The sequence below is a fragment of the Rhodnius prolixus genome, unplaced genomic scaffold (assembly GCF_049639745.1).
Source record: "Rhodnius prolixus isolate KJV_2025 unplaced genomic scaffold, Rpr scaffold_7, whole genome shotgun sequence".
Classification (NCBI taxonomy): domain Eukaryota; kingdom Metazoa; phylum Arthropoda; class Insecta; order Hemiptera; family Reduviidae; genus Rhodnius; species Rhodnius prolixus.
In genome coordinates this window covers 32,960,648-32,984,145 of record NW_027411582.1, presented here as the reverse complement: position 1 = coordinate 32,984,145, position 23,498 = coordinate 32,960,648, and the positions used below count along the sequence as shown (strand labels likewise).

The window sequence follows — 23,498 nt, the reverse complement described above, 5'->3', positions numbered from 1 at the left end:
TGTTTGTTCATGTATAGCTTCTTTTCATTTGAGTCTAAGAAAGATAAACACAAACTTTTGCCCGAAAGTGCCTCCTTAGATAATTAGTAAAGCCTGAAATACAACTTCTATTTTGGCATGCTTTTTCTAAAACAATTCTTAAATGAACAAAATTGTTTAATGAATTTTAGAGTTGATTTATCTACAAAATTTACTTAATTAGAGATTTGATTCAACTTTTTATCGACATATTTAAAATAAAATTAAGTATTTCTAGCATTTTAGCCAAAAACTGTCTTAGGAACCACTTTCTTCATCTTACATTGCTAAAGCTAGCTTGGGGCTTAGAGCCTATTAATAATCGACTATGAAATAACATTCTGGAACCCCCAATTTCGGCAATCGGCTGAGGAAATTATAATCCATTCCTAATTTAATATATTACAACCTTAATATGGTGGAATGGTGGTATTACTATGGTACCTTATTATGGAAATCATACAAAGAACCTCCCACTGAACCGGATTGTCATTAATTCGGATTCAGTGTTCTCACTGGCGATCTTAGTTTATCACACATAATTACTACGTCAGAGTAGACTGTTAAGGGGTATCCCAGCAAGCCTACACCATCGCGACCTTGTTGGAATAAAGTTGTAGCAGCGACTAAAACGAATAACCAACAACGAATTTTTTTTTGCTTGTCAGTATGTTTAAATCCCAAATGTCCGCGAATTAAAAAAACAAAATATTTTTGGTTACTTATGTTAATTTGACATGTACTAGCATTGACTTCCTAAGACTTGACTTCTCAACAAATGAAGCTAGATCATTGCAGAATCTACTTGCACAAGGAACTTGTCCAAGATGCTATTAACAAACAATGGAACCTAAAAGTACCAAATTTAGGCCACAGTATTTTTGACTTTGCGACATTTTCCTTCATAACGAAGCGCAAAAAACATCACCTTAAAATAGATTTACCTAATAATTCCATCAACCCCCGCCTCCAAGTAATTTTAGCCCATAGAATCACAAAAGAAAAGGTTATTAAAGGCTACCAAAAAACATTAGTTCCAAACCACTCCTGTTGAAGGGATTCCTGATCTAAATCATGTACTTACGTCTTAATGTTGCTTACAGTTGCTATTGCCTTCATTAAAATCGAATATCAGAATATCAAAAGTAAAATTTAAATATCTCCTTATATGCAGAAAGAATTATGCGACTTTGTGGTAAAAACAGCATTTTCATTTGCTTTATATCAAAGTTCCTATTTTTTATTAATGTTGAATATTTCCGAAGGAATTCTCAAGTAAACAAACACCAAATTGTTCTCTTTCATAATTTTGTTGTTTACATAAAATTGTTAAAAGTATGCATAAATTTGTTCATATAAAAAGAAAAAAAAATCAGACTGCAACCTACTTCATAATCCTGGAGAGTAATCCAAATGGCTGTCAAATTCTTGTGCTGCTTTCTTAGGCCGATGGCGAAGATAAAAGTTAGTGACTTCACAATTTTGTTTTTTTAGTTTTTACGGAATCACAATTGTTTAAATTCCCGGCCACTGTTTTAATAGAAGCACGATTAAACACTCTTTTTTTTTTTATATAAAAAAAAAATTATTTAACACAAAACTACACTTTTTGAATCAGATTATTTTATAGTAACAACGTATTATTCCCCCAAAAATGTAAATCACAAACCTACTAAATAGAAACGGAATTTTCTTATATTTTGACCGAAAGAGCTTATTGAAAATTTTACACAACCAGAATCAACTCATCACTTTTATCTTTTGTCTTTTTGTTTTAACGAGATACAGAGTATAAATTCTACAAATCGGAAATCCACACCAAATATTTAAAACTAAAAAGCAACAAGATTTTTCTCTTTTTTTCATGGGGAGGGAAGATAGTTCATTTTGTTGAAAAAATTCATTAAAAATTATTTAATAATTATTTATTATGTTTTTCATAAATTCATTTAATAAAAATATATTGAAGACTAAAATAAATTTACTTTGAAGGGCTCAGCTCTAGATTGTTTGTTTTTAATTTCTAATTTTTGAAAAAAGAAGCACGCTTTGTTTATTAATTTATTGTAAAATAACTTAGGCTGTATTCACTAATAGTCTAGATAGATAAGATAGAACTGCGTTAAGAAACTTACAAGACTTCAAATGAAAAAGGTACTTCGTTATAAGTCGTATAAATACTAAAATCTTTGGTCCTAATTGTTCACGAATATTTAGTTTAATTTTTTTCTTTACGATAATCAAATTCGTAATTATTACGATTATTACTTTACGATAATCAAATTCGTATTATTATTTTAAACAAGTGCACTTTCTTTTAAAATCTACAGCTGAACCTTTTTTTTTTTTTTTTTTATTTGTAAGCTTGCATTAACTTTTTAATACAAAACTGCGAGAAATTGCATATTTAAACATCCTCTTCTTGGTGCGGAAAAAAGATATTTAATTACTTTGGTCTGAACTGGCTTTTAGAGTTTCCAGTTAAAACTAGCTGCACAGCTCACACATTATCCAACATTGCGTTCACTGAAATAGTAGATAATTAATTTCTTTTGTCTCTCTCTCATTGAATTTTCTAACAAAATTTACTATAACTAAATAGATCACATGAAAAATAATTTTTGATATTCCAAATAACTTATAGTGTATATTAATTTTATAAATAGGACTTGAAAGAGAAATTTATATGTCAAAACAGACCACTTTTTCTCAGTTTCACATTTTTTTTTTTTTTTACTATCAACTCATTGGTGACTTTTATTTTTTGAAACATAGAAGTCATTTGTAGGGGTCATCGGACTTCTTTCGGAATTATAAGCCTCTGGCGATATTCCAGTTTATAACACGAGCGCTTTCACAAACACCTCAAAATATTCAATTTACACGGCTTAAAGTAATAGTTGTTGACGTTGTAACTCCTCAAGCATAGCGTACCCTCAGACAAACTCTACCTCAATAATACACACTTACACACATCTTTATACTTTGCAGAGTTAGTCAACGACAAACCACAAGAAAGATGAAAATGATTCATGACTTTTGTGTGTCTTTAATTACATAATGCTTATGAAATACTGAAAAGACGGACGAATGTAAGAAAAAGTCGATGACCGATAACTGATGCTGGAATCAAGTAGAAAAAGAAACCAAAGTTGATCTCCCAGGTCGGGAGGCTGTAACCTTCATGAAATGCTCAGAGCCATCTTGTGACAGAGTAGGAAAAGATTTTTTTTTAATCATTTCAAGAGCACACAGTTATCTTTAAGGGAGGGCTAGTTATAGAGAGGCCCGTCTTGTGTGATGTCCGTTAACTTCTCACAGTTACTGGACAGAAAGAATTACTAAATGCGCTATCCATTTATTTATATTAACAGGTCAATCGATGATCTCTTGGTGTGCGGAAAACTCTCACGGATGGATTGCAATTATGTTCTTGAGATTGGAATGTCAGGAGAAATTTTCTACAAAAAGATGCCAGGCACAAATGGATATTTCGGGAAAGGAAGCGATGGTTAAATTAGACGCGTCTCTTTCCTATATTGTTTACCCCTTTTTTCGGAAAGTTAGAAACTTAGGTTGCCCTAGTTCAGGTAACTCAGTAAACTAGAATATTGTTCTTTTATTAACATCATATTTCCCTAGACAAGATAAGATGAAATTCGGGAAGGGATGTTACGTGCTTTTTTTATTAATGCTCTATTCGACTACCATACTGTGGTTGTAATGAACTAAACCTTTCAATCCAAAATAAACTTCTGATGAAGGGTATCGATTGTATCCTAACAATAAACAATAAAAGATTTATTAAAAAATACTTTGAATGGCCAATGCCATGATTAGTTTCACATATTCGCTTTGTGTCTGACTCATAGCGATTTCTCTAATATAATTGTTTCGAGAATAAGATGTTACTCGGTACATTATTAGTGGTTGAATGAATATTAGTGGTTTTGAATATGTGGGAACCTAGAAATGGTTCTCAAAGATTAGAGGGCGTGCTGTGGTACCAGACTAGGGTTCCAATTTTATTGTTAGCCTCCCTTATGTGTAATAGCCACTTCTTCAGATACCTTTTTGCGAACCATGCAATTTGAATAAAAAGGGTACCTGAATGAGTTCATCTGTCATTGACGCACGGAGCCTTTTATAATTCACAACCGACCTCCAGACAGTGTTCACTTGTTACAGACAACACTATGCATAACTTGATTGTGTGCTCCAGGGAAAAGTATGGTAGTTGTTAAACTATTTGGATTGAATTTTCTTTATATCTCTTATTAAATTAACGTGTTTTATCATATGTTCACCGTTTTGAGGAATAAGGTGGATTGCCGTCCATAAAATTCTCAATCACAAGCAAAAAAAAATCAAGTTTGTAAAGGTTATTAAAATTAGTCTACGCCATCAATTTCATCTGAGAAGAATTAAGAGTTTTTCTTGAAGGTGATCTGTGTGAAGGGCTGCCCAAAACAATCACAAATGTAAAAAATTAAGAAAATGCACAACTATATTGAGCGATAGATGTGTGAAGAGCTGATAATTGTAAGCATACTTGAGGAAACTAGCTAACTAGAATGTTGACTAAAAACAAATAAAAAACATATTGTTACTGTGACTGTGACTAGGGTGTAATTCTATATCAGAAACGAAACAGTAATCAATGAGATAAAGCCGATAGCTTTACATAAACAAAAAAAGATTTTATCAGTCGGAAATGTTATGGTCAGTACTTGCTGGAATACAAAAGCTGGTAATAATATCCAGCAAATAGACTTCTAGACTCTTCTAGTCTAACTGGATGGGGAAAAAAGATGGCCAGATAAAATCATATAAAAACTCATCTTCAAATACCTTCTTAGTGAAGACTTAAAAAAAACGGTGCTAATATGAAGAAAAGATTAGGGAATTAAATTTCAGATAGTTGGAAAACCTATTCAGCTCTCCAGATTTGGTACCCTCTTACTTCCATCTATTATTTACCTTCTTGATTATAGAATTTTGTATACCTTTTTCTAACATCAGTCTAGTTTCAATAAAGTACATTTACAAACTGGATGGTCAAATCGCCATGGCAGAAACCTTTACAAAATGTAAAGTCACAAAGTTGAAATTTGTTCGAAACTTGAGAAAATAAAATCCTATCCGGAATTAAGAAGAAGCAACACCATGCTATCATGGTCTCAGTAATTGTTGAAGCTTTAAGGAGGGTCCCGCCAAATCAGCGTATTTAAAAAAAATGGATTAAAATAATTGTTTATTTAATATTTTACAAAAGCAAAAAAAAAAAAAAAAAAATCACCAATACTTTGATAGTACCAACTTATTTCAAAAAATAAATATTTCTCTTGCGGGCAAATAAAAAGTTACGGCTTCTTATTGAATATTTACTGGTTGTCCACACTTGTTTCAGAAACTTTTTTAGCTGATTCGGTGTTTTCTTGTTAAATGAAAATACAAGGAAACTAACTACCAATAAAGCTTTAATGAAAAGCCTTTTTATTGTACATAATTCAATAAATCAAAGAATAACATTATTAATAATAAAGAAATAATAATATATATGGTGTGAACGAATAATGTTTTATACAATAATCATATTTACATTACTATACCTAAAAAAAGCTTAGATTTATTTATTTTATATTTTTTAAAGGAGAATAATTAATATCCTGGGTAATTTTTAAAAAACACTAATCTGAAAAAATAATAATTAGCTCAACCTCAGTATTTTAAGAGGTTAAAGCAATTAATTTGTTTTTATTTTAGTTTAGATCGAAATAAAAATAAATAAACCAAAAGCGCCCACTTTTTCTCTATTTGAATATTTCTTAATTTTATTTTACTTTTTAAGACAGAAAACAAATTTCAATTGTTTTATAATAAAATGTAAAAATCAAGAAAGAAACTAGAAAAAAAGGAATCGAAAGAAATAAATAGAGCTATAGTCTAGCACTTGAGGTTTTAAATATAATAAGTATTTAAATAATATGAATAAAAAAAAAATAATTAATATAATTTGAAAAAAAAAATCCTAATTAAAATTTCGTGTTTGACATGCGATACGAGAAACTTTACCTTTTTTTAAATGTTTTTTTTGTTTTTTGTTCCTCTTTAATTTTCTTGCAGAGGAATATTTTTTAAAATGAAATTCTAAATAAAATAAAATTCTGCGCCATGATATAAACCCAAGAAGAGTTCATGTGGCTTAAAATAATCCTTTCCATCTGTCATCTTTCAAAAAGGTTCAAAAAGAAAATGGGCAGTAAATTAATAAAGAAAAACCTTACACAATACCCAACTTAGTTATTTTTAAGAAAATAGTAAATAAAATAGGACTGAATGCTCTCTCTTTGGTATTTCCCAAATTTATACTTATTAGAAACTTTTTTTTTTTTTGCAAAATAAGTTGTATAAATTATCTAGTCTTAACTACTCGTTTTTAAAAAATTAGAACTTTTGGGCCAAAAATGTTCTAAATGTATTATAATTTTTCTTTCCGCGTAACTTTAAGCAATTGAAAGTTTTAACTAGAGTTGTTTTTTAAAAATAGGCTTTTCTCTGAGAGTGACCATTTTGACTTATGAAACTAAAAAAGAGTCGACAATTTCCTACCTTAAAAATTAAGAGATATTTTAATAAGACTAAAATAAATGGGTGTTATTACTGCATTTTTCTGTGTAAAACCACGATTACCTAATTGATCTTTTTGTTTCAAACAAAACAAAGGCAGCATATAAAGACGTTCTTAAAAACCTCATTAACGTTGTTACGAGTTTTTTTTTTAATTATGCAGTTCGAACTTTTAAAAGCCATTCTTAAAACACATCATACTACTTCTTGAGGGGAAATACTGAGAAAACCAGGTACTTATTTTGTATTTTTATAGCTGATGACTAAATAGAAAAATGTTTACTTGCTGTAGCCAACTTCTAACACGAACTGTTACTTTTAAATAACGCACCAACGCACTTTTCTAACTATTATAATAATAACAATATAAAGAAAATAACGAAGGAGGATCGGCCAAAGAAGAAACCATGTAATTTTGATAACACCCAACGTTATTATTGTCTTCTCGAGGGGTATTTTAAATATAATAAGCAAAGAACTAAAAGTTAATTAAAAATTTTTACTAATCATTCTTTTATGTTTTTAACTCAAATTAAAACTTATGTTTCACTGTTTCTCTTTCGACAAGTATCTGTGCTCTCTTCAAAAGTATGAAGCAAGCACTTTACAACTCGACATACAGTAGCATCCATGTGGTAGTTTATTCACTGTTGTGGTTACAATCAGCTGACTGCAATGGCAGATGTTGGTTCTGGAGCATCTGATTATAAACCACAACAAAATATAACTTTCCACATAGATCAATACCCTACACAAGCAGCACACTTCCAAAAGTCAGCTATGGTTGAGAGAATACGATACTCATTCACGCCGAAATGTTTCAGTAACAGAGAAAGAAAGTTTTTAAGACCTAGATCTAATATACCTGATATCAAAATATAAAAGAGAATAAAAAAAAGTTGACAAGAGAAAAACACTAGTGACTAAACACTGTTTATCATTATTATAAACTTCTATCTGTCAAAAGCAAGCTCCGTACCCATTAATTCTAGACGACTTTTGATTTTGATCCATTAATAGCAGAGATAAGATTATGAGGTTTGTTTGGAGATTAAGAATATCATTTTTCATAGTGACCAATCCCTGTTTTCTACTTTAAATGATCGCGAATGAATAAAATAATAAAACAATTCATTAAATAATAAGAAATCACATTTTTTTAAATAACTTACAAAAAGGAAGTTTCTATTTTTCAGACAATGTTTAAAGATATTTGTATTTTTTTTTTTTTGCTTTGTATTTAATTTTTATTTTACAAATATTTATTTTTCTCACCCACATTTGCTGAATATTTACATACTATTTACATAATTATAAGAAATACATAATCCTTTCGTGATTAGTTTAGTTTAGTTTTTTAATTTAGCTAAAGGGAATTAAGTTTTATCATAAAAACTGTTTGGATTTGGAAAATTTAAAACAAAAGTACTTTAGTAAAACAAAAACTTCACTTTTTTTAAAGATGAAACATAAAAATTTGTAGTTATAATGGCAAAGAAAAAGGGGCCCGCCGACTTATTTATGTTATTTTTTTCTAAATAACTCTTTGTATATGATTGCAACATTCTGAAATGTTTTGCTAGGGTTGAAGCTTGTTTTCTCCCCTTAAGTCTTACGTAATTATAAAATGCACAATTTTTCTCTTCCCCTCTCTTTCTCTGTCTCTATTTTTGCGTGACACCACTATTTTTTAAAAGAAAATATTACTACATTATTTTATCAAATTTTACCGTCGACCGCTGGATGATGAAGATACGGTAATGCGGCCGTATGATGAAACATGTTCATTAAGGAGGCAAGTGCATGCCTTACACCTTCCGTTGCCAGAGCGCTCCTTCCCAAATGACTACCTGCCGGTCCGCCAAATGAGCCACTTCCACCACTAGTTGCATTATCACCAGCGTATACAGCGTGTGCATCAAAACCATCACCAGGACCTATTTATTTTTTTTATAATTAAAAACATGATGTCTTTAGTGTGATATTCGTTATTATAATAACATTGTGTAATATATTAAAAAATTGCAAAAAATTTAACTCAAGTCCTAAAAATTACGTATTATTTGGACATTTAGTAGTTGTTATCTGATGTGTAATCAACAGACTAAATCCTGTTTCCAGACAAACTAGCTTCATACATAAATAAGATCAAAAGATTTATCTTACTAACATGTCATGTATTTTATTAATTTAATTTTATAATATTTTCATTTCACATTAAATGAGGGGGTAGTTAATTCCAACCAGGATTGCTAGCAATTTTTAACTTCATAAAGAAACGATCTGAGTTTCAGCCTCATTCTTTTTGGGGACGATTACCCATCAACTAGCCATTTACACCATCAGATCTGCATTTGCTTTTCAAAATTAGTGACCTTCATTTTTACTTGTCCTATTTACATCTATTTGGACAATTAAGCTACCTACTTAGTACCCGAAACACTCCAATAATGAGCAGAGTAACATACAATACAACAAAGGGTAGCAAAGTAAGACAATGCCCATCCAATCCAAGAGACGCGGCCAAGTAATCACAAGTTTTAAAATAGACTAGTTTATACAACAATTTATACTATATGGTTGCAGAATATATCTGCAACACCAGGTAGCGAGAAATCTTATCTGTGACACCGCCAAAAGAAGATTAACGTCTTCTGATGCTGTGACTGTACATGTTCCTCTACCTGTTTAATTTGCTATCAAGAACTACATCACAGAACTGGTAATCTGTTCATAAGTTCCTACTTTCCTATAATATATATTCTTCTATTTTCCACCTACAAGTAAAACAGAAATACATCCTCAAGTTCGCGATAATTTTGGATAAATTTGTTAGCGAAAATGCAAATCCAAACCAGTTCGTCTTTAATTGCTCAGGTAATCTAGATTGTTCTTGAAAAAAGATTTAGTCGATTGCCCAGTATTATTAAGTGACGCTTTACAAATAAACTCAAAGTGGCTTTTACAAAATAATAATAACAATAAATGTAAAATAAAAGGTAAAGCCACACATTTACAAAACCCAACTGGTTTTAAGTAGGATTTGTCCGTTATATATTTACTTTTAAACTACAAAGATTTCACCCTAAGCGAACAATTAATAACAAATGAAAAAGTAATTAATAAAAACAATAACTATAAATACCTTGCGGATAGAAGACTAACTGTTTTGGATCTAGTTTGCCAGTCCCATTGTTACTTCTAGCAGAAGCAATCTTCAGTTCATTTCTTAAAGTCTCCACCATTTGATAGATCATTGGATCTCCCTAGATTAGGACAAAGATTCATCTGTAAGTCTCGGTCGTTCAATATAAACAATTTTATCTTTTCTTCAAAAATCATACTTAAGAAAAACAAATGCATTAATCCAGAAGTGACACTTTTTATTGGAATTTCGCAAATGAAAATAAAGATTTGTTTATTTGTTAAAGATGATGATTCATCAAAAAGATGCTATGGATTCGAAAAGTAAACTTATCATAATCCCCTTAATGGAAACAGTGCACAAGTATTCAAAAATCTGTTTAAATTATGGCTCGAATTATGTTTAACAAATATGTCAAATAATTATAACTAAATATTTATTTTGTATAAGTGAAAACAAATTTTAACTTGAAATAATTACGAGTATTATAATCTTTTCATTACTCATATATTTCTATTATAACAGAAGGTACTTTGTCTTCAATAACAAAGTCTTGCTTGGTTTTTCAATTTTATCGTAGAAATTATTAATAAATTTGCAGCTTTTAGATTAGTTACTTTAATACCAAAATATATATCAAATCAAAAGCAAAATATTTATTTCGTTAAATCCTGTTATGTAACTATAATATTATGTGGATTATGAACATGCAACCTTCTTTAACAAATTCAAAAATTTAGTTACCAATAATTCAATTTCATTTTTTGAATTATTAGAAATACTTTTAAGGCTGTTTATATTTATTAACTTACCTTCAAGTATAATATACATATATATAGAATTTAAGCAAACTTTAATCACTATTATAGAGCAGTTAGCTAATAAAATCGATAATAATTTTTATTCTATATTTTAGTGAGTATACGTGTGTTTTATTTTTTGTAAACTATTAAAGGATCCTTTTAAAAATCCTCAACGGAAAAAACATACATATTACAGCCTAATAATTACAATTCGTTAAATACGTGCTGCATATGAACTGTTACTTCAATCATGGTGACATTTATGCACATTGTTCGAAATCACTATCGTCACTTTTTTTTTCTACTTTCTTAATGATTTGGGCTGCCAATTTACAAAAGTAATGGGAGATATAGAACTTTAAAAATAAATCAGTTTAAAAAAAAATGAATACATAAGTTAAAGACTAACCTCTTTGTCGCTATGTAATGCCAACAACTGATGTACTCTAATAGGTATACCATTTAATAGTGAATGTGACAATCCGGTTAATTGTTTGTTGAGTAAATCTTCAGGGCTAGGCTTTGGCATGATGATACTATGATTTGTATTCGACCTTGGAGGCAGCACTGGAGGTGTATTATTAGAAGGAGAGTCTACGTTTGGAGGGCCTCCTGCTCCGCCCGGCATTCCGCCTGGAGGGCCGCCGCCACCTCCTGGGTGGTACATCCTCCGTGAATTTAAACCCGCCGCTTCCATCTTCAACGCTTTTGAAGAACTGTGAAAATAAAAAAAAAGCATCATTTTTGTCCTTCATTATTATGTTTTAGTTTTCTACTTATTTAATTGACTTAGGTGCGCGTATATCTAAGAACATTAAAGTTTTTTTTTACTTAATTCTGATTAAAAAAAAAAAATCATTCATCTATTTTTTAAAAACCTAAGATAGTCTCTATCAGTATTCAATTTTGTTCTTCCACCATTTTAAGCCTCTTTCATATCGAGTTTTTTTTTCGGAACGAAAACAAAAAAGCCAAGTAACCACTAATAATTCCTACGGAGGCCTCTAATTCTTAGTTCATTTTCTAACTGCTGAAGAATTATTGCAACATTTGCTGGAAAGGATGCTTCATCATAAGCTATCTCGTAATGGTTTCACAATAATACGATTTACTGTGCAGGAGGCCATTACCTTTTCCTTCACAGTTTCTTTCTTTGCTCTAACTTTATGCCTACAAATAGCTATTAGGCTTTTTCTTCTTTGTGTCTCTCAAACGCTGCAAAAGCTTTGGTGCAAATGATGCCTATTGGTGATTACTTCATTTTGAATGTTTCACCACTCATTTGAAACATTTCTACCAAAAAAAAGCTCATGGATGGAATCGGCACATTTATCATGAAGCTACTCAGATAAAGTGAACTAGCTACTTTTTCAAAGACCATACAGAAAATGCTCTTTTCTGGTTTGACGTATCTATATAAACCAACTATCCCACATGACAAAACTCTCATTATTTCCATTGTAATTTTTGCTGAAGATTTCTTAGAACAATTTAATAAACTTAAGACATTCAAAGATGTACAACAGAACAAAGAAAACTTTTCGTCCATGCAATATAAGCGAAAGATAAGATTCTAATTAAATAATATCTTAAGTCTTAGAAGAAAGTTAATAAATCAATTTACAAAAACAAAATACACAGTATTAGTGATGCAAGCAAATTAAAATTTTCAAATAATAATTATTAAAATAAAATTAATTTACATACAAACCTTAATTAAGGAAGACACTGGAGTCCATTCATTATATACTTAAGCCTCCCACCTCTAGTTAAGAACTTAAAAAATGTTCTTCAATTTTTGAAATGATTTTCAATAAAATGACAGTTTGTTAAGTATTACTTTAAAAAAAATTAAGACGTTTCCTAAGTAGTTACTTTCTTGACTTTAATAAAGGTCGCGTTTCCTTCAATTATAAAAGGTTCCTGACAAGGCAATACAGGCTATTATCAAAGAAATTTTCAAAACAGAAAAGTTAAATGAAGTAAAAAGTAAAAAATGAAGTTTCTGGTTAGTAATTTTAGACTGTTATAAAGTAAATAGCCAGTCTACTGCGATTATAATAAAAACTGAAAAAGATCTACATCCTTTTTTTTTGTATATATACTAGCAAAAGGAAAATATACATTTCGATACCCCTCTGGGTCGCCATAACTCAAAAACAGAAAAGTAGGGGAAAAAATTAATATTTGGATAATTCGAGGGGGCACGACTTATGTGGTAAATCGTCACAATTGGGGGTTAAAAATTACTTTAATAAATTTTTATATTTTATTTTTTTGAAACCCACGGTAAGAGAAAGCCACTTTCATATAGATTCTGATTTCTTAAAACTTTCAATCTATATTTTTTTTGTTCTCATCAAATTAATAGACATTTTTATTAAACTTATTAACATTTTATAGATAATGATGACAAGTAGTTAATGAGAATAAGCCTAAAGTCAAAGACAACTTCTTCAAAACACCATTAAAATAACAAAATCTCCACAAAACTGACTTTCTTTAGTAAGTTTTGTTTTTTTATTTCTTCTGTAAATTATTTTTGTTTTGGGTACTACGGTGCTAAATTAATTTGCTCTTATTTTAAGTTAATATATGTTAGTGTTGCAAAATATTAAATATAAAAAGAGCAATTTATTTTCATTAAATTAAACTAAAACAAAAGTAGGCTTGAACAAAAATAAAAAGCATGAAACTAGATGAAAGTACCTGTCAACAATAGGGCGATCAAGTCTTGGCTTGTTTGGAGATCTGCAATAAACATTTCCTACTTAGACAATTCAAAAATTTATTATAGTTTAAAAAAAAAGAAGCTTTTACTAAACATGGAACTTTAAAAAAAAATAAAGCATGCAAGATGCACTGCAAGTAAATTGGTGAATAACACATGCTTAAATGAACAATGAATGAGTTTATAAGAACGAATTTGATCTACTTTGTTTTTTTTCAAATAAAGATTAAAATTTTAAAAGAATGATAGGTTTTTTACTTTTATTTTCATTCTGCAAGATAAAACAGAAAATTTATTATTAACAAAATTACTTACCCGCCAGCATTATCACAATTTTCATCAGGCATACCGCCCACACGATGAGCACGAGGAACGCTGGCTGTCTGTTGTAGTTCCGCTTGTTCTTTCATCTGGCGTCTCTGTTTCTTACTCCAGAGTTCGTGGCAATCTTGCCAGTGAGGTAATTGTGGAGGCACCATTCTGATAATAAAAAATAAATTTCACATAAGCAATTAATATCTACAGGAAACTTTTTCTTAAAATTTCTTAAGAAAAAAAAATAGTCTGCGGATGTAAGATTAGTAAAAAGTAAATCTACATCTAAAAATCTAACACATAAAATCCTGAATTTTTAACGTTTAAAAATAATTGTGTTTAAGATATTTAAAGCAATTTACTGATTCAAAAATAACAGTATATGCAAAGTGATATCTTAATTTAATTTTCCTGTACTGCTTGAAGGGATAAGTAACATATTCAACTTATCCCTCTCAAAGAACAGGAAATGTATTCCAAATATGGAATCTAAACAGGTATTCACATTAATGTTTTCAAATCATTTACAAAAAAATATTAAAACCTAGACAGGATTATTTATATTTTAATTTTTTCTAACTACACTAGTAACAGGAAGTATTATGATTGTGTATTATTTTTTCGTGTGAATGCGCGAAATACGGCAAAATAATTCAAAAACGAATAATCGCAAGAAGCGCCAACTTTATAAATTGTTTGGGTAATTCTAAATGGACAGAGAGAAGATACATTGTCTGAAGTACAAAAAGGAGTACGTGAAAGTGTTTGATCAGCTGGCCTTATTTACGTAGCAGTATTGTGTGATGTAAATATGTGTCCGTAGAAGTGTTTTTTGGAAGTAAATCTGCAGATTTTGATTACTACACGGTAAGGGGCTATTATCCCATAAAAAGTAAGCGGAATATAACTATTGAACTTTGTGTAATTCTTCTTTTTCTGAATTTACTTGAATCTGCCCGTAAAAAAGTTTTGTTTTCCTCAAGACAACACGAATTTCTATCGTAAGCACAATCAAACAAAAGTGATACTTCCAAATCATAAAAAAATAATATTGTCTAAAGATTTATTAACTAAAATTTAATTTTCTAAATTTTAGCAAACTCCACACTTTAATTTTATTTTTCCTGTAGTTACATTTAACTGAAGATCAATATTAATTACAGATCTCAGCTCTCAAAAATTACAGGGATGAGTGAACACTGTTAATAAATTATTTTACAAGAATGCAACTTTTGAAAAAAGAAATATACGATAAATCTCTGTTGATAGGCTAACAAAGCATAAAAATTGATAATAGCAATTTATGCAGAGTGACCTTCTGTTTTGATTTTCCTGTGAAGCGTATAGTATTTGTAACATTCGCAAATACTATTAAAATGCACAGGACAAATGTTGTATTATTTGATGTTTAAACTTCTCAGAACAATTACTGGGATGTGGATATTACACGGTTGATTCATCAACAGTGCGTATAATTAATTTTCCAGTTGTGTAAATTTATAAAAAAAAACAATTGTTTTTCTCTGTTGGAGGCTAACAAAGCATAAAAACTGATAATAGCAATTTATGCAGAGTGACCTTCTGTTTTGATTTTCCTGCGAAGCGTATAGTATTTGTAACATTCGCAAATACCATTAAAATGCACAGGACAAATGTCGTGTTAATGTTTAAAATGCACGTTACAGATTAGCAAAACTTACTAGACTTATAAATAATATATATATATAAAATAGTTATGTTTTAGATTATTAAAGCAACTTACTGATCCAAAAATAACAGTATATGCAAAGTGATATCTTAATTTAATCTTCCTGTATTGCTTGAAGGGATAAGTAACATATTCAACTTATCCCCCTCAAAAAAACAGGAGAAAAATAAAACAAAAAGTACCCAAAAAAATATTAAATTTTTTTTTAAAATTAATTATTTAAGGCGCGTCAACATCTAAGGTTATTGGCGCCCGGAGCTTTTTCCAGTGTTCTGCCGGCCTCCGGACAGTGTTCTCAAGTTACAGACAACACTGTCCATCACCGGACAGTGAGCTGTAAGAAGCTCCTAGGAAGAGAAAAATATTAACTGAGGAAGTAAAAAAGAAATAATAGCTTACTTTTCAGGAATTATATTCTTCAACCAAGCTGACTTCAACGCCATTTCAGCGGTGATACGTTTATTTGGATCAAGTTCAAGCATTCTATCAAGCAGATCTAGCGCTGAACTAGGCATAAACACAAATTCGTCGCGAAGACGTCGTCGATGAACTTTTTTCGCTTTTAACATATGCCACAACGGAAGTTCTATCACAGTCGGCCATACGGCTGGTGTTGGCGTACCGCACATCCTTGAGATGATCTCTAACTGCATCATTTCATTGGCTTGCTATAAAAAGAAGAAGAAGAGAAGCAAGTTGATTTCCATGGGGGAAAAAAAAACAATCTTTTAATATTCCAATTATTAAAAAACAGAAATGGAAAGAGAAATACCTGAAAGAGTGGCCTTTTCAGAAACAATTCACCTAATATACAACCACAAGACCAAACATCTATGGCCGGTCCATATCTTTCTTCACCTAACAAAAGTTCTGGAGGACGATACCACAAGGTAATGACTTTGTTTGTATACGGTCTTTGTCGGTCCTCGGCGTTATAGAGTCTTGCAAGACCAAAGTCAGCTAGTTTAACTTCACCCCTGTGTGAACACAAAATAAATTAATTTTAAAGTCATTTAAAATAATAAAATGCTGAACAAAATCGATCCAACATTATGCAAAACTTGTTTCAACGAATGACAATTTTTCTTGGAATTATTAGTACTTAAAAACAAATTTTCTTTACAAGGAGAAAGAGATAGTATAGAAATTAAATCAACTTTTTCGAAATTAAGTTTTCAAAGGAAATTTACATGTTTTGAAATCCCTTTAATAGTAAAATTTTATAATATTATTGTGTGCATATTTAATACAGTATCACAATACATAATTACAAAAAGCTCAACTTGGTATTCCTTTTCGATATTATCACCTTTGTCACCTAGGTTTTGGAGGAATGCTGTTTACATTGAAGCAAATTTTTTGACTTTTTCTTAAAACATTGTGTACTATCTACGTATTTAAAGATCTCAATCACTTTGAGTAGAAATATATTTTCAGCAAAGTTAATTTTTTAAAATATAACCTTATTCTTTAAAACCACTTTATCTAGTCTCAGTTCTTCATTTTTTCATCAACCACCGTTTTGATCCATACGAACATTTCTCAGAGCTGTAGGTGTGTGTAAGTTACAAAGAATAATAAAAAACATTGGCTGAAGAAATAATAAATAAACTGAGACCAGATAATGTGCTTTTACAATATCCTTTAAAAAAAAATAAAAAATACATTAAAATACAGCCTTAACATATTTAAAAACAAACAATTACTAACCGATTATTCATAAGAATATTACTGCATTTTATGTCTCGATGCAGAAAATTCTTCTTATGACAATAATTTAGACCTTCCAGTAATTGTCGCATTATGCTTGCGTTGTGCATTTCACCGAAGTTGACCATACCGGATTCAAGCAGTCCCATTAGATCGTGATCCATGTATTCGAATACAAGATAAAATGATCCTTTGTCCTAAGCACCAAAAAAATAAATCAATAAAATAAAGATAATGTGAAATTAGAAAGGGATGGATCGAAATTAAAGAAAAGAGTGTAAATTTAACAGCAGTATAGATTATGACAAATAAAAATTAATTGTTCGAGCAACAGTTTTATTTTTTGTTTTAATAATTTTTATTGTTTTACTGTCTCAAAACCCTAACTAAAATAAATAATTATTGGTTTCGTACAGATTTCCAATTTTGTTTTTATCGGAAATTCTCGGGGATTAAATAATTTTCAAAAATTCCGAGTTCAAAGAAAAAAAGTTAAAGCCTTGTCCCATAATGGTAATAGTACGAAATATCAATTCTGAGCTACCATGATTTAACTATTTACTACAGTGTTCACATATTCGCACAAGATTTTCCTAAAATCACTTTTTCTTCCACGAGGGTGCCACCAAAAAGTAATAAAGGTGTATTTTCTGAGAAAACTCAATAAATAATTTTTTTTTTTGCAAGAACCATCTTCTTACTAATAGTAAGAGATTGAAAATATTTACTGAATGTCTATTTATTTTTAATATTTTATTGAGGAATATAGATTAACCATTATTTCAAGCCTCTTACTTGCTGTCGGTATCCCAGATTAAAAAGCAGAACAACCATACGTTAGAACTCCAAAAGGGAGAAGTATAATTAATTAATCTAATCTTCAGAGCTTTTAGCGACCCTTATGATATCCAAGTCAAACAATCCACCAAGGCAACCAATACTCAGGTCTACAAACACTAGGTAATGGAAAATTTCTTCGTTACTAATCAAAATGCGAGCAGATCAGTGGAGATCCACCACGAAGTGAGTTCCGAGTCCATTTGGATAAAGGACTACCTGTTATATTCTACGTTTGGTGGGATTCATATCTTGGGACATAGATATTCCAAGTACTACTGTCACCTCCATAAGAAAAACACGTCCCAATTCTTTAAAAAACAAAAGTCTAAATTCCCTGTCAAAAAAAAAAAAAATTTGAAACTATGCTCGAACAAAGTAGCCTAAACAAATGAAAATAACTTTCTTGTTTGGAAATTTCAGTCATAATGATTAGGAACCCTCATCGAACTCCCATACGCCATTTTGTTTTATAAAATTATACCTAAATTAAATGAAAATGTCAATTAATATTTTTTCATTAAAAAAGAATGTTATTAAAAAACAAATCTATAAAATATGCGTGCAATACCACTACTTATTTGACAAGGATACCTAAAAAATAGCAACTCTTAGTACGAATTCCTTACCTGGTCATACGTCTGCTGCATAAAAATAAAAACAAAAACTTATTTAGACTGTACAAAATATAATTTACTGGGAGTTCGACTATTGTCCATCAATATACTCTTTTTAAAAAAAAGAAAATCCAACTTTATCTGCTTACAATTTACAATTTAAAAATTATTATCTAGTTTATATGTTGACTGTCAGGAAAAACAAAACTTTATTAATCTAGAAAATTAAAATGAATAGTTTTTGATTCAATATCGGAAAAGATGGATTTTGGATCATGGTTTCAAGCCCTTCAATTTAGCTGCAGCAGATTGGATTGAAATGTCGTCTAAAGTGTTTGATATTTCCTAACAAACAATATAGCTTTCGTAAAGAGAATCAAGACTTTTTTTTGTTAATAAATATGTAGGAGTATTAAATATAGTAGGAAGCAGAACATCACTTAGATCAATAGATCTCGGCAATCTCGAGGTATAAAGGCGATTATAAATGAACGCCTTTAGATCGATTCGATAGAGTTTTTAAGAGGAATCTGATTACTTTTGAATTTTTAGTGATATCATTCCAGAAAAGGAATCACACTGGTAGGGCACAAGGAGTGATTCTCATTTTCACCAAAAGCCGAATTATAAAGACAACTACAACTCCGTCTTATTCAATCCCCTAATAAACTTTCATTCCTTGCCAGCTACAAACCTGGGCCACGAAACCACATTTCCCACTTGTACTAAACATGAAGAAAGATTCCAGTTCGGTGGTAATCTGTTCATTTGAGCCTCCACGGTTTGCTTCCACTAATCACATACAATCTGACTTTTTGCACACTACAACTGCGCTCTTGTGCAAAGAAGAGTCACAATATTTGCACTACATAACCGTGAACTTTTCTATTCTATATATTTTGAATTTTTGAAAAAATATGAAGTTTAGGTAAGGATAGATGGATGGATAATGGCCCTCAATTAAATCAGCTGTATGGTAAGTATAGAACATTTCAAACATAAAAAATCAAAATTTCAATACCCATCACTTTGGTTGAGCAGCAATCAAAATCTCGTAAATTTTTTAGCACAAAATTAATTTCAAAAAAATGCGTTGATTACAATGATCTTTTATTCATAGTTTTGTTTATACCTGACTTTATTTTATTGTACAGAAATTGATTAAGTATTATTTATCTCCGTTACCTTTTTAAAATCAAGCGCATCTTGCTTATCAGTCACAATCTCTCGCAAATTAACTATATTCTTATGATTCAATTGTCGTAAAATCTTAATTTCTCTAACAGCCGTAATTGGAAAACCTTCTTTTTCATTTTCCAAACGTACTTTTTTTAATGCAACCAGTTCACCTTTAAAACAAAATAAAAATTAATAAACAATAAACTTACGACATTCACAAAAATAAACTATTGTAACATTTCAATGATACTGCAAATAAAATTTAAAATATAAAATTGATAAATTGACACCTATATTGACTGTCACAGAGCTCACGGGGCATGGCAATTTATTTTGAAATAAAATTGCAGCACGGGTCTCAGTGTTGCTTTGCCTGCATTATCTCTAGAGTAATATGCTACTTAGTAAAACATATTCTCCCAAACGTACAGGGATCATATCTATAATTTACCTTTTAAAAATTGTAAAATCAACCTTTCTAGAAAGCTTTAAATAAAAACAAATAGATTGAGTGTTACAAGCAAGTTCAAGTACTGTCACAGAGCTCACGGGGCATGGCAATTTATTTTGAAATAAAATTGCAGCACGGGTCTCAGTATTGCTTTGCCTGCATTATCTCTAGAGTAATATGCTACTTAGTAAAACATATTCTCCCAAACGTACAGGGATCATATCTATAATTTTCCTTTTAAAATTGTAAAATCAACCTTTCTAGAAAGCTTTAAATAAAAACAAATAGATTGAGTGTTACAAGCAAGTTCAAGTACTGTAACAGAGCTCACGGGGCATGGCAATTTATTTTGAAATAAAATTGCAGCACGGGTCTCAGTATTGCTTTGCCTGCATTATCTCTAGAGTAATATGCTACTTAGTAAAACATATTCTCCCAAACGTACAGGGATCATATCTATAATTTTCCTTTTAAAATTGTAAAATCAACCTTTCTAGAAAGCTTTAAATAAAAACAAATAGATTGAGTGTTACAAGCAAGTTCAAGTACTGTCACAGAGCTCACGGGGCATGGCAATTTATTTTGAAATAAAATTGCAGCACGGGTCTCATCAGTATTGCTTTGCCTGCATTATCTCTAGAGTAATATGCTACTTAGTAAAACATATTCTCCCAAACGTTCAGGGATCATATCTATAATTTTCCTTTTAAAAATTGTAAAATCAACCTTTCTAGAAAGCTTTGAATAAAAACAAATAGATTGAGTGTTACAAGCAAGTTCAAGTACTGTAACAGAGCTCACGGGGCATGGCAATTTATTTTGAAATAAAATTGCAGCACGGGTCTCAGTATTGCTTTGCCTGCATTATCTCTAGAGTAATATGCTACTTAGTAAAACATATACTCCCAAACGTACAGGGTATATTTAAAATTATTTTTACGTTACTTTGATATAAATAGAAATAAATTTATGTTAGATGATAAATTAAATGAAGTTTCACCTGATTGTCTATCTTTGGCCTTGTAAACTTGTCCGTAAGTTCCCTCCCCAATATGTGCAATCACTTCGAACACGTCAACACATCTTTCACCCCATGTTCTGCTAGGCGCTTGCAACGGTCTCGCTCGACCACGATGTAGGATCTTTGGTCGAGTCAATCGGCCAACAGTCCTTCTATTACTAAGCTATAAGAAAGAAATTAACACATTTTAATCATAACAAAACACACAGTAAGGACAAAAAAATTTATGGCTACTTTTTACTAAAATAAAAACACTGTAACTTCTGTTTTTAAGGACTTGACTGATCAAATTATTAGCGGTTACATGTTATTATTCTTTTCTAACAACATTATAACAAAGATTCCCTGCATGCATATAAAATTCTATTGTTTTGCTTAACTAAAAAAACAGAAAATTCTTTCAACTGTTTCATATCAAACAAACAGTCATTTGTGGTTCGTTGAAGTTTTTAAAAATGTTTAGTTTTTTATACGATCACCATTTTTTTTATTTTTACAAAACGGGGTATTCTAATTGATGTATCAAACTATTTGGGTTTAACGATCCCATAGGCAAACAAAAACACTGATGTTGTGGTAGCACAACAATTTTTTGTTTAGGTCGCAGTAGATTTGATTTACATCGACTCTCTCAACAAAGCATATTGTAACCACTCACTGGGGAAGAATCTACACTGAAATAGGGATTTTTTTTTTTTCATAACATTATTATAAACGAAAATTACTTTACTTTTAAAATAAATACTCAATGGTGTAGAACGACAAAACTTTTTTGGGTAAATACTGGGAATTTTTATTTTTTGATTGTCTTAATTTATTGTTTATTCATAAAAATTGAATTTTACCTTATTATAAAATTGTTGTTGTGCAGAACTGCCTGCAATTTTTTTATTACCGATGTTTGATTGAGGTGGCGTATTGCTTGTCTCGTCATCTATGGTAAAATCCTCGGAACCAGATACACCTTCAACAATGAAAAGAATCAATGTTAGAAACCCTTGCACGACTTTCTCTTGCTGCTACGATTACGAATTCTAATAAGGAAAGTTTCTTAAATCCAAATGAGGAAGGATATCTCATAATTAATGTTTGGTTGGGTGCTACGATTACGAATTCTAATAAGGAAAGTTTCTTAAATCCAAATGAAGAAAGATATCTCATAATTAATGTTTGGTTGGGTGCTGCTCTAGACATACAGTAAGACCCCGCTTAACGCTGTTTCGTTTAGCGCTCTTTTATTTCAACCCGGCGATTCCCAGAAATTGTGGAAGAAATAGTGGAATTAGCGAAACAAAACGTTTAGATGAGGTAAATGTGGAAGACGACGAAGAAATAGTTCAAGAAACAGCAGCTAGTCTTTCTAATGATGAGCTCAAGGAATTAACTGAGCAAGAAGAAAACAAAAATATTGAGAGTAGTGATTTCGAAGAAGAGCAAAAAGAACTTTCGATGGCGTTTGTAAAAAGGAGTTTGACCACTATAACTGAAATTATGGACCAATTTGCTGAAAATGATCCAAATTTTGACAGGAGTTCAAAAGCAAGACGGGCTGTTATAGATGTTTTATCCACTTATCAACAACTTCTAACAGTACGCAAAAGGAAAACCCAAACTACATTAGATGCCTTCTTGACAAAAAGGCAGAAAATTGGAAACACAGAATAGACTGAATGATCTCACTGACTTAGAATTTTATTTGTTTTTATAAGTATATTCGTCTTCGACGCATCACTCTTCCTCCTGTCTTCTATAATCTTATTCCTTTACCAGCAGTCAACGTAGTCCGCTACCTTGGGCTTTACCTTGACAGAAGACTCACATGGAACCCTCATACTCGACTTAAGAGAACAGAACTTAACAGACGCTTCCGACAACTGAAAAGACTACTCGACAACAGATCAAAACTCACTCTGGACAACAAAAGACTAATATATGTAAGTATACTAAAGCCAGTCTGGGCTTACGGCATCGAACTGTGGGGTTCAACCAAACGCTCAAATCTGCAAAGGATCCAGTCCTTGCAATCTAAAATTCTTCGCTCTATAGTAAACGCTCCTTTCTACGTCACCAATCAAACCATTCACACAGAATTGAACATTCCTTTCGTCACACAAGTTGCAAAAACACGATACAGAAATTTCCACCTTAACATTCAAACACATCACAATCCACTGGTACAACATCTTTCTTCAAGAACATTTCCAGACAACCCTTCCAGACGTCTTAAAAGACAGTGGCCTCGCGATCTCCTCTCTGATGAAGAGAGTCAGTAGAAAGTAAAATGTAAGTATATTCGTTTATATTTTGTTTTCATTTTTGTAATAAATAAATGT

At 30.7% G+C, this 23,498-nt stretch overlaps 1 protein-coding gene across 7 annotated transcripts in view; it reads right to left on the bottom strand.

Annotated features, from left to right (window-relative positions):
• The window catches only part of Cdk12 (Cyclin-dependent kinase 12), a 35,444-nt gene that overhangs the window by 2,624 nt on the left and 9,322 nt on the right, over positions 1-23,498 (bottom strand). For 2 of the 7 annotated variants that reach the window (XM_074114986.1, XM_074114988.1), the window contains 13 exons: positions 22,011-22,129; positions 21,145-21,328; positions 19,700-19,863; positions 18,527-18,541; positions 17,061-17,257; positions 16,123-16,327; positions 15,750-16,018; positions 13,643-13,807; positions 13,306-13,347; positions 11,006-11,312; positions 9,794-9,914; positions 8,379-8,585; positions 1,499-2,544 (listed from right to left, as the gene is read on the bottom strand). In XM_074114986.1, the coding sequence (XP_073971087.1) occupies positions 2,519-2,544; positions 8,379-8,585; positions 9,794-9,914; positions 11,006-11,312; positions 13,306-13,347; positions 13,643-13,807; positions 15,750-16,018; positions 16,123-16,327; positions 17,061-17,257; positions 18,527-18,541; positions 19,700-19,863; positions 21,145-21,328; positions 22,011-22,129 (2,021 nt within the window). In that variant the 3' untranslated portion in view covers positions 1,499-2,518. Of the gene's footprint in view, positions 1-1,498; positions 2,545-8,378; positions 8,586-9,793; positions 9,915-11,005; positions 11,313-13,305; positions 13,348-13,642; positions 13,808-15,749; positions 16,019-16,122; positions 16,328-17,060; positions 17,258-18,526; positions 18,542-19,699; positions 19,864-21,144; positions 21,329-22,010; positions 22,130-23,498 lie in introns of those variants that run through there. The other 5 variants (XR_012454338.1, XM_074114990.1, XM_074114989.1 and 2 more) reach the window with 3 other exon arrangements.